This window comes from Mastigoproctus giganteus, chromosome 12, assembly GCF_048544385.1.
Source record: "Mastigoproctus giganteus isolate SK-2022 chromosome 12, ASM4854438v1, whole genome shotgun sequence".
Taxonomy (NCBI): domain Eukaryota; kingdom Metazoa; phylum Arthropoda; class Arachnida; order Uropygi; family Thelyphonidae; genus Mastigoproctus; species Mastigoproctus giganteus.
Window position 1 is genome coordinate 103,519,677 of NC_143586.1, and position 12,789 is coordinate 103,532,465.

A 12,789-nucleotide genomic window follows, 5' to 3' on the forward strand; every position below is an offset into this window, starting at 1 on the left:
TGAGAATGTCAATTCACACACCCATGTTGATCCAAACGTGACAATAATTTCAAAATGCCTGATTTCAAAGTTGGAAGATCCTTGTTGGTCAGTATTGATTCCCACATCTGCATGCCTGAAGAATTCTGACAAACTTTCAAGTGTGTCAGACTGTGAAGAGCAAGCATGTCATCTTCAAACTCACATTTATCAAAACAGAAGGGTGGCAATTTCATTGCTTAAATTTACAATATCAAAGTGAAATGGATAACCAAGAACTGAAATGCCAATTCGAAGTCACTGAAATCAGAAAAGTGTGATTCAAAATTTGGAGACAGCTGTTTAATCCAATTTACATAGAACTACTGCTTCATGTCGAGTAGACCACAGTCCTAATTTTTTTCTAGAAATTTAGCCAAGTTTGCAAAATGGGTCAAATCATCTTTCTGAGTTTGTGCCATAAGAAGGTTCAGTTTTGACTTTAATTATTGAATATGCTGCACGTGCTCACATATTACTTAACTCCCTTTCCCTGGAGCTTCATGTTTAATTCATTCAGGTGAGCCATGATATTCCACAGAAAATGTAAATTATATTGCCACAAAGGACTCTCAATATCAAAAAAATTTTCGATCTGACTTTTCTCAACAAGAAAATCTCAAATTTGAGGAAGCAGAGTTAAATCATTCCAGTACTTTTCCTCTGCTCAGCTGTCTCGCGTTCGCAAAGTCAATAAGATCTTCAAAATCACAGTCATAGCATCCTTTCAAAGCCTCAGATGTAATTCATGATTTTCACAACCAAATGCATCAAATTTTTCAACATGGTTCTCTACATTTGAGCACTCAAATTTCCCCTGATGTAGAATGCACTGGAAGAAGGGAAACCTCATTTTCATGCTATTCTCATTCAAATTTGTATTTAAAAAGAGAGACAAATGCCGATTTACGATCTATTGTAACAGAAACTAGTTTTTTTGAAGTCCAAGTCATATGTTTTTTTGAAGCTTCAAAAACTTTTTTGAGTATGTCAGTTCCACACATTCCACCTGGCAGTCCACAAAGTACAAGGATTTTTTTCATGAGTTTTGAGATCAGGGAGCACAAAGTGAACCCAAAAGATTAACTGTGGCATGTCAGTAAGGTCGGTTGACTCGTCCAAAGCAGGGAAAAACACAAACGGTCTTACAATTGTTCAATTAGTTGCTCTTCTATGTTTTTCAGTAATTCCAGCATTTTGTGAACCACTGTCCTGTGGCCTAGCTGCAATTTTTGCTAGGATATCATTGTTCACCTTCCAGTCATAATTCTCTAACAGTTTCCATCACCAAGATCACAATTTCCTTTACCATCTCAGTATTGGAAAATGATTTCGGCTAAGGTAAAGAAAGCCTGCACGAGAAACGTTGGATAACTTACTCAGAAAATTAGTTTCCCGACACCGGACCCTAGTGCCGCTCGCTTGGTAAACACACTGTAGGTGTTATCGGTCTGGAGCAGAAATCGAGGATATATTGATTGACAAGTAGGCGTGGCAAATGATGAAATGATTGGTGGTGGGTGTGACAGATGACAAGCTACTGTGTAGTCATTGGTTGGCATTATGACGTGTATTTACCAGTAATAGATTTGATAATAGAGAGCTATTAAGTGCTCGATAATTCCTATATTCTATTATATTATGAAACAACAGGATTACCTTTATTTTAGATATAGGAAGCTTCTTTTCCAACCAACTCTCCTGGTCCAACGCACTAATAATTCTTTGGGAAGGCGATATCAATTTTACAAAACATGTGGGACATCTTCCCCACTGTCAGAACCGTAGTGTTCAGACCCCTCAGTCTTAACCTTCAGCGCTCAAGACTTCTGTCTTCAAACACCATACCTCTGGCAGCAAGGAAACCATTACGTGGATTGACATAAAATTAAATTTTGAAGGTCTAAACCGCTTAATAAATATGGGCCAATTATTTTCTTCGGTCCAGTAGCTTGATATTAGAGTTAAATTTAGGGGTCTAAAAAGTTTAATGGATATGGCGGGGGGGGGCTTATTCTCTACATTCCTTAAGTCGTACTAGAACTTTTCGGGGCGTCATGTTCCAGCAAGAACATAATCGGTCCATATTTATTAAGTGGTTTAGACCTTCAAAATTTAATTTTATGTCAATCCACGTAATGGTTTCCTTGCTGCCAGAGGTATGGTGTTTGAAGACAGAAGTCTTGAGCGCTCAAGGTTGAGACCGAGGGGTCTGAACACTACGGTTCTGGCAGTGGGGAAGATGTCCCACATGTTTTGTAAAATTGATATCGCCTTCCCAAAGAACTATTAGTGCGTTGGACCAGGAGAGTTGGTTGGAAAAGAAACTTCCTAATATCTAAAATAAAGGTAATCCCTGTTGTTTCATAATTTACCAGTAAAGAACGGTGCATAATAGTTTTGTAATGAACGGTGAACAGGTAATAGTAGCGATGAATCTTTTAAGGTGCTTATTGACGTTATGATACGTATGTATCCGCACGAGTGTCTTTAAAAATAAAAGTACAGTAATAAAAAATTAATATTTTGCTAATAAACAATTTATGTGCTAGCCCACCCATGATTCTAAAGGAAAAAGGTTAGGCTATCCTCTCCATTTCGGGAAGGGTTCAAGCTCCCATGAGATTCAAGTGGAGGTAACCTGACCTTTTTTCACCATTAGGGCATATTATTGAACAAGAAAATAAAAATAGTCATAAAAAAATAAATTTTTTTATGAATGTATTTCTAAAGATGACTGATTCTAAAGAAAAAAAAAAGGTTAGGTTACCCCCTCCACTTCGGGAGGGGTTCAAGCTCCATGGGATTCAAGTCGAGGTAACCTGACCTTTTTTTCACCATTACGAAATACTGTAATGGTGAAAAAAGGTTAGGGCATGTGCGATTAGGACAAGTTACCATTAGTGCTGCTAAAGTGATACTAAACCGATGTTATCTCCTATTGTGTTCATGCACCAATCAGCACATCGTTTGCCACGCATACCTGTCAATCAATATATCGTTCTCGACTTTGCTCCAGGCCGATAACACCTACCGTCTGTTTACCAAGTGAGCAGCACTAGAGTGCCGTATCGGGAAACTAATTTTCTGCGTATGTTATCCGATGTTTCTCGTCGTTCTCGTGCAGGCTTTCTTTACCTTCGCCATGATTTCTTCTTCTTCTGAGCCAAAATCCAGGAAACTTTACGACTAGCTAACATCACAAGATCATTCAACGAAAGAAACTGCTTCAACCTATGCTTCTAATCATGAAATTGTGATTTCATTTGGGCATCTGATCATGAAATTGTGATCTATTGTGATGCTATCCTTCTGATTATGAAATTGTGAATTCTAGGGGTGAAAATGTAAAGATTTTAATGGTTATAACAGTTTTTGTGAGTTACCGAAGCAGGACAAAATGTGAAAATTGCACACTTGGAAACAGACACAAACACATGCAATATCAAGTTGTGACCAGCACATGCCATCCAGAACAAAGGTTTGTTACATTTTATTGTTGGAGCCAAATATGGCAAACTCAAATTTCCCACTTGTGACAAATGGCAATAGGGCGGCCTACCCCAGAATTAGAAGATCGATTTCCTTTAGAATCTGCAACTTTTGCTCCAGAGGTAAAAAAAAAAAATTTTTTGTTGGTTAGCCAGTGTTATTAGAAGGGATGGACAGATGAAATGGATTTTTTTTTTGTCCATTGCTGTGCAAAATTGCTTCCTTGCATCATTAAAATTAAACAAAATCACTTGGAAGGTGTAGAGTGTATAGGAAAGACCATCAGTTAGATTACATTACTAGAACATATCATTAGGTTAGTTTTTATGGATGAGTTGCAGCACATGATCCCCTGATCACAAAAGTAAATGCTTGGAAATAGTTATTTTAATGCTCCAATCATGGGCGCCTCCGTAGCTAGGTGGGAAAGGAGCAACAGTGCGTAGCACATGCTTCTTGATTAGACCGGGGTTCTAGCCCATCACCACCAAATATGGAGGATACGGAAAGGTCAGGGAATGACCACCACATATCCCCGGAGCAATATTGCCTTAGTTGCTAATGCTCCTAAAAAAAAACCAAATAATAACAAAAATAATAATAGCTCCCATCACATAAACTGGACATGGGAGGATGGAAGTGTGTTTTCTGAAGTGTTAAATCATGATATATGCTGTTTCAGTCTGATGGAAGAATTAGTCTGGGGACAATTAGGAGAATGCTTCCCTATGTACCTTATTGACCCAACTGTAAACTATGGTGGCAGAAGTGTGATGGCACAGGAATATTTTATTTTTCTCAATATGGCATTGGACTACTGATTTTTGTAGATGGTACATTGAACAGATTGTCTTGATGTGATATTGGTGGAATTCCATGGTAAAAAAACCACGTGTGCTTCAGCAGGACAATGCTTCTTTTGCAATAAAGCATAATGGGTAATGACCTGGCAAGAGAACATGCTACTACATTTCAAATCCCTCATTTTTACCTCACTGATCATTTCATCGTTGATGATAGAAAACCTCCTATGACCCAAAATGTTGTTGTTGTTGTTTGTTATTTGGTTTTTAGGAGCATTAGCAACTAAGGCCACATTGCTCCGGGATATGCAGTGGTCATTCCCTGACCTTTCCGCATCCTCCGTATTTGGTGGTCACGGGCTCGAACCCCGGTCTAATCAAGAAGCGTGTGCTATGCACTGCTGCTCCTGCCCACCTGGCTATGGAGGCGCCAACCCAAAATATGTTCTTGACATTTGGTGGCACTTTGAACCAAACTGACCAGGAGGGTCTACCCCCCCCCCCCGCCTGCTAGAGGGCGCACCAAACTGACTGGGGGCAGTCTACCCCCACCCGCTAGGTGGAGTGTCAAACAGGCCAAGGGGGTGGCCTACCTCCACCCCACTAGATGGCGCTGCCATCAAAACACTGAACCGATTTTGTCAGCGGGTGGTCTTCCACTCTCCCCACCTTGGCCGCGAGGTGGTGCTGCCACCGAAACACTTTGAACAAAACTGACTGGGGGTTGTATTCCACCCTCCCTCTTCTAACCCCCACCGCTAGGCGGCAGCACTGTCCCATAGTGTTAAAACATGCATGGTGTAACATGTCTTATGACATCATAATCCTTTGTGGTAATTCTTGGAATTCAAAGAGAGGGTTTTGTTCCTCCATGCATTTGAAGGTGATGACCTGTTTTTTTTTTTTTTTTAAATTTTGCTGCTGGATGGTAGCACATGTATATTTTAAAAAGAATTTTAAATGAGAAGGCTATTTTAAACAACATGTTAATGTTATTTTTAGGCAATAAACTAATTAGTGCTATTTTGAATTGTTATTTTTACTTTAAAGTATTCATGAACAAATCAATGGTATTATTTAAAATATTCATGAACAAATCAATGGTATTATTTGAACATAATTAAAGTATTCATGACCAATATTTTTAACCAATGGTATTTTTTAAAGTATTCATGAACAAATCAAAGGTATCATTTGAACATAATTAAAGTATTCATGAACAATATTTTTAACTAATGGTATTTTGTCGGTTGAAAGTGATTTTCAATATAATTTTTAAGGAAGACACAGAATTATAATGAACAAAGTCTTTTATTGAACACTGTTAACAAAATTATTTAAATTATTCTGATAAAATCTTTACACACCGCTCTCTCTTCACTATGCACAATGGAAACTAATAATAAAAATGAGCACGTGCTTGGTCTAACAACATGGATCTCAGTTCAGATAACATTGAATTTACAGCATTGAATATTTGATAAGAATCGAATTGTGAGAAGAGTCCTTTACCTTTCTTTTCCCCGTCAAATTCACGAACAACATCATAAGGATATACAGTCTTTAAATATAATTCATATATATCAATGAAATTTTCATCCTCAGCACCATTCAAGAAAGTATTGGTTTGGAGGAGTTTCCTTTTTAGGAACACATCACGATCTTGATATAAACGTGAAACTATAATATCACCCATAAGTTTGAAGCTAGCCACTTCCTCCTGTAAAAGCTGCAGTCGTTTTTGAATGGATATGGTTTTAATTGATAAAGTTTGCACCTCGAAATCAAGTTTAACATCGTCAATATTGTTATTCTCTATAAGACGAATAGTCAAAAATCCATTTCTACACTGTTGCCAGATTTTCACTTATTCTGCATTCGGTGTCTTCTTTTTGGTTCAAATATTTTGTAAATTCAGGAAGTTTCTTTTGAAGCAGCATCCATTCTTCACACTTAATAACAATTACATTAGAATCGGACTCCAACTGGACACAGGGTTTAAAATTTACAAATCCAACCCGGGCAAGCCATTTTGAAGACACAGAGTGATAGAAACTGTAATAGCAAAACATAGACACCATAGCTAGAGAGAGAACTGAAATGAGCACAGATCAAAAACCCTTTTTAAACCAAATATCACCCTACTTTTCAACCAATCAAAAACAAATGCATACAAACATGCGCAAAGGTATAAACTTCCAAAGCTTTTTAAATCTGTAAATTGTTGAACTTTAGACATGTTCAATCGTGATTAAAAACCTTTGCATGGTGTAACATGTCTTATGACGTCATAATCCTTTGTGGTAATTCTTGGAATTCAAAGAGAAGGTTTTGTTTACCTTGCAGGGTATAACTAATCTTATGACGTCATGGTCCTTTGGTGTAATTCTTGGAACACAATTCTAATTAAATTGTTTATTTTTTACATTATTTTAATTTGTTTTGTAGCCAATAAAAAAATAATTGCACGTTTATATGAGCGCAATAATAACTGTTGTGATCATATAAACAAGGGACCGTTTCAAGCTGAATTTCCTTTCTTTGTGGACAACCAGTTTTTTCTAAATTAATTACAGATGTGTTGTTATATTTTGACAAAATGTGTTTCTTTTCTTCTCCTTTCACATAAATTATACTACACTTTGTAGTGACCATATCCAACCACATTATTAAATCTTTATGTTGAATGAAACCCGAATTCCATGGTAATTGGTGACAGTTTTTAAAAATCCAAATATTTTGTCTCTTAATTGCCTTTGGTAATTTATTCCACCCACATGGTGGGTACATTAATTGCTAAATAAATTTTCACCGTCAAAAAATGCAACTTCCTGTATAAAATAATTTCCACGAGAATTTAGAAACATTTGAAAATCGATTACTGCTGATTTTTGACCCATTTCCTGGAACTGTCTGTGGTCAGTTGATGATTGATCAGCGCTTTTATACCACGTGACGGCGATTGTCAAAAATTTTCCCACATAGGAGGTAGTCACCATGTTATGCAACAGAAAAAATTCTGAATCCAGTGATAACACAATCTCAAGAACACATTTTGGGTCTTAGGAGGTTTTCTAACATCAACAACGATTTGCTATTTGAATTGAAAAGGCATGTGAAATGCTATTTAAATAATGGAGGCTGTCTTCTCAAGTTGCGTTAAATGATTTTCTGCTGGAGGAACGGCAAAATATTAGTGAAACTTGGCAAAATTTGGTGTAAAATTTTGCCTTGTAAGGCTATTTGCCATAAAAAGGTAAAGGTAAAAACTGCAGCCATTATCAACCCACTGCAGGATGGAAGCTTCCTCAAAAATTCATGCTGAGGGAAATGGACCATAATCTGCCACGCTGGTCCAGTGCAGGTTGGCAGATTGACCGTATTTAGCAGTCAGGGGTTCGAACCCTGGTCTTCTCAGAGCGTGTGCTACTGCATTCTCACTCCTGACCATTCAGTTACGTGTAAGGCATTTGCCATATTGAAGGCCAATGGCAAGCCCATACCATATTAAAATTTTTTCAGTCACTAAAGTCTCTTGTTCCAATACTTTCATTAACATAATATGTATGGGCTGAAGTTCGGATGTATATGGGATATTGTTCAATGTGTGGACCTGCCACCATTTACCATAGTTACAAGATGCTATGGAACAGCTAGTTACCGTACCTCAGGTAATGTTTCATCATCTGTTAGAGTCTGTACCATAACAAGTCAAGGCTGTTATTAGAACAAACCAAATGCTTTATTACGCAGGTGTTCATATTTCAATAACAGGTGAGTGTACAACATAGTATATTACTAACCATTTTAAAGGCATTCTTTATATCTATTATTACATCAGAATTTTCTGGACATTGAGTAAGAGTCATACAAAAGCTGCTCCATTAACTTAAGAGCTTATTTGTATCCATTTTTGTGACTTACTCAGAGTAATATTACATGTATTACTCTGAATTAATTAGCGAATATACCAAGAATACTATTATGTGTTTTTAATTAGAGTAAGCATCGTGATCACATTTAGGTAACATGCAGGTAAACTTTCACTTTAGAAAGGGAATTCAGTTTTATTATCTTACTTATGGGGAAAGTGGTAATACAATATGGTTATTGATATAAATATGTATAAAAAAAATTAACATAATAGACATAACATAAAAATTAAATAGGTATTGAAACTACTTGAATGGGTATAATGTTTGGGTAGCTTGCACCAATACTAAGAATGAAAATAGATAAGTACTGTTATTTATGGTAAGCAGTAGAAGTAAATATTTTGAATAACAATATGTAGGTTTGAATTATCACAATAAGAGAAATTCCATCTTAAATTAATCGTAATGGCGTAAAATCACAATGCTTTCTCTTTTTGACCTGATTTTATATATGAGATGCTAAAGTTTGAAAATAAACTAGAATTTTTCATGTATTATTTTTTAAATTTATTCTGATAGCATGGGACGTTGTGAACAGACAACACAGATCAGCTTTAGATGCAGTTGAAGAGGGATGTACAGCCTGTGAAGTTGCACAGTGTGATGGTACTGTAGGATATGGTGGGAGTCCTGATGAACAGGGAGAAACAACATTGGATGCAATGATTATGGATGGGTATGGCTTTCTGATAGTGGTTTTTTTTTTTTTTTTTTAATTGAGCAGTTCATTTAGTATTTTGGAAGAGTGAGTTTTAAGGGTCCTAATGTTATTAGTGGAGTCCCCTGAAGGTTTGGTGTTGGGATCGTTATTGTTTTGTATATTTATCAATGATATTGATGAAGGTATATCAGATCTAATGTCCAAGTTTTCAGAAGATACAAAGGTTGGGAGGGTTGTTAATGACAGTAATGGCAGTGTGCTACTGCAACAGGATCTAGAAAATTTGGGTAGATGGACTGAGAAGTGGCAACTGAAGTTGAACATTGACAAATGAACTGAAAAGTACTGCATATGGGTAGAAATAACCACAGAGAAATGTACCAACTGGGTGGTAGAGAAATAAAAAGATCTAAAAGGGGTAATTGTGCAGTCATATATGAAGTTTTCTGAGAAGTACAGACAGGCTACCAGAGCAGGTCATGGGATCTTGTCATTGATATATAGGAATTTTGGTAGTAGGGAAAAGGTGATGATTATCTCTTTGTATAAGGCAATGGTCAGGCCATGCCTTAAGTACTGTGTACAGGTGTGGAGGCCTCATTTTAGGAAGGATGTAGAGTTGCTAGAATGAGTACAGAGAAGGGCAACAATATTAGTGAGGGGAACACAGGGGTCCTCTTACCAAGAAAGACTTAAGTTCTGTAAATTGCAGCGTATGGAGACCAGACACCTGCAAGGCGATTTGATTAAGGTGTTTAATGCCTTGAATGGTTTGAGTAAGGTCAGTGCTGATGGGATTCTTTCTCTCGCTCAGATTACGACTTTAGCCAGCAGGTAGTTGATCACTGGAACAAACTTCCATCTGTCGTTGTGGAAGTTGATAGCTTAAATAAATTCAAGGAAGAAATGGACAAACCTTTAGAGCAAATGAATGGGTGAAATTGAGATTTTTTTTGGCTGATGCTGTATAGCTTGCTTTCTTGCATCATATGCCTCTAGTAATGCTATTGCTAACTGACCAGGAAATTTCCAACCAGGTACATCCCTTTAGGTTTAAAGTTTGAGAACAGTATTGGCTTTATTTGTGTAACCCCAGGGGCTCACATCTGGTGAGTATAGGCTTGGCATACCCAGGGTATTGAGCTGGATATCATCATTCTTCTCTTTCTTGGTGATTCCCTTCTTTTTCTTCTCTCTCCCCCCTCACTCAGGGTAACTCAGAAATTTGTTTTGGCTGGGGCAGCATAAGCCTCAGGCTTCCTTGTGTCATATGGCTAATAATAATAATAATAAAAGGTATGATGCAGGCTCTTGGCAGGTGTGCTTATCTCTGTCTGTGAAGAATTTGAAGGTAGAGTCCTTTTTTTTTTTGTAGCTAACAGATATATTTGCCAATGTATTAACAAAGTCTGTTAAAAAAGTATCTGGATTGTGCTTGTTCTTCAAGGTTGAGGTAACAGAGGGTACTCTGAAAAAAGCAGAGAGTGTTTATATTTCTCATTCTTAACTCCATACAGTAAGCTGTTCACTCACTAATGGCAATCTGTTACTGTCACCTGAAAATGAACATTTTCTTATCTCATTACTGTATTTCAAAATATTGAAGTACAGTGAACAGCATATGTGTTAACTTTTACTTTAAAATTAGGAAACCTGCAACTGAAATATTTGACCTTCAAATATTAGCATTAGTTGAGGCATATGATGCAAGAAAGCAAGCTTATATAGCAGCAGCCAAAAAAAAAAAAAAAAAAAAAAAAACCTTCCCATTTCACCCATCCTGTCACTCTAGTTTAGCATTAAATTTATTTAAAAAGCTATCAACTTTCACAATAACAGATGGAAGTCTGTTCCAGCAATCAAATACCTGCTGGCTAAAGGCAAACTTCTGCACATCTATTCTACAACTGTCTTTCTTCAATTTGAATCTATGGCCCCTCTGGTTCTTAATCTGAGCAAGCGGAAGTATCCAATCAGCATTGAGCCTGCTCAAACCATATGGGGACTCCGCAATAGGCTGTACACAAATTTTCAATTGGCACCATCATTTCAAAGCGTGAGGAGTCTTTGTGTCATTGTATCTCATGTGCAAACTTTGGTATGAAATGACCAAAGATTAACTGTTTGCAAAATCACTGAAAAAATTTTTATCTCCATCATATCATGTCATTCCATTTTGATAAAAATTTTTAACATAAGGCACATTTCTGCAAAGATCATGCATATAATGCTGCTGTCAAAAGAACTACATGAACACCCAACAGCAAGTAACTTCTGATTTCTTTGAACATGCAACTAATTATGAGACATTTGGAAACATATCATAACTGGAAATGAAACTTGATTTTATGAGATCTCTAAATCCAAACAGTCACCCCAGTGGAAGACTCCTTTTTCCTCTCTCCTCATCCCAACCCCCAAAAAAAAGCACAGTATGTGCATAGAAAAATAAAGATCTTGTTGCTAGTGTTTTTTTGCCTCTGAAGTTGTTGTTCACCATGAATATGCTCCAGAGTAACAAATAATTAATAAAGAGTTATGTTGATTTCTAAGATGCCTCTATAATGCTGTTCAAAGAAAAAGGACAGTAAAGGGGAATTCCAAAGACTGTTTGTTTCTCCACGATAATGCACTGTTGCATTCATTGCTACTTATACACAAGTTTTTGAGTTGGAATGTTTTGTAAATCATGTAAAATACCAGTCCCCAACCAGCTATAGCTCCTTATGACTTTTTTATTTCCTATGAAAGGATATTGATTTGATGACATACAAGCAATGAGTAATACAATGGCTCAGCCTTCAGGATTTCTGGACTAACTGCCTTACCTCAGAAGGACACTTTTTGAACAGACTTTGTATGTGGGCAGCCATCATCATCATCAGCCATGTTCAATCCACTGCAGGATGAAGGCCTCTCCAGCAACTTTCCAGTTCCTTCTGTTTTGAGTACTGGCCATCCATATACTACCCACAAACTCATGAATTTAATCTATCCATCTCCACCTTTGTCTTCCAAGTTTTCTTCTAGCTCCACTTTGGTACCATTCTGTTATTTTCTTAGTCCATCTGTCATCATGTCTTCGAGCTGTGTTCTGCCCAAGACCATTTTAGTTCTTTAGTTTTGATAAGAATGTCCTTTACTTGAGTTTGCTGCCTAATCCATGTGTTTCTCTTCTTATGTAACAGTCTGATTCCCAATATAATTCGTTCCATTCTTCGCTGTGTAGTTCTCAGCTTCTCTTCCATTCTTTTGGTGAGTGCCCAAGTTTCACTTCCATAAGTCATGGTGGAGAGTATACTGGTTCATTATTTTACATTTCAGACAAACTGGGATATTGCTCTTCAATATGTGACTATATTTAATGAATGCTATCCATCCAAAATTTATTCTTCTCTTGACTTCCAGCCATTTATCATTATTATAGCTAATAACTTGTCCCAGATAAGTATATGACTCCACCTTTTCAATTACTGCTCCTTCAATCATTATGTCCCTTTCTGTGGCATACTTGTTCATCTTTACTTTTTTTGTTTTAGCCATATTCATCTTTAGTCCAAAATCCTTACTAACTGTGCATAATTGATTAAGATTTTCCTCTAATTCTTTGGGATTGTGGCTTATGACCACAATGTCATCTACAAATCATAAATAGTTTAGGTACTCTCCGTTCACATTGACTCCTTTCTGCGACCAGTCTGATCTTCTGAAAGCTTCCTCAAGGGCAGCAGTAAACAGCTTCGGAGATATTGTATCTCCTTGTTGAACTACTTTCTCGATTTTAAATTTCCTACTGTCTTTGTCTAGTCTAATAAAGGAGGTGGCATTCTCATATTTTCTTCAAAATCATAATATGTGGGGTATCTATGCCTTGTCTTTC

The 12,789-nt window shown here is 36.9% G+C and overlaps 1 protein-coding gene across 2 annotated transcripts in view; it reads left to right on the plus strand.

The window, feature by feature from the left end:
- LOC150077311 (N(4)-(Beta-N-acetylglucosaminyl)-L-asparaginase) overlaps positions 1 to 12,789 on the plus strand; it is a 182,294-nt gene that overhangs the window by 18,721 nt on the left and 150,784 nt on the right. For both annotated transcript variants that reach the window (XM_090386107.1, XM_090386106.1), the window contains exon 2: positions 8,768 to 8,924. In XM_090386107.1, the coding sequence (XP_090242233.1) occupies positions 8,768 to 8,924 (157 nt within the window). The remainder of the gene's footprint in view (positions 1 to 8,767; positions 8,925 to 12,789) is intronic.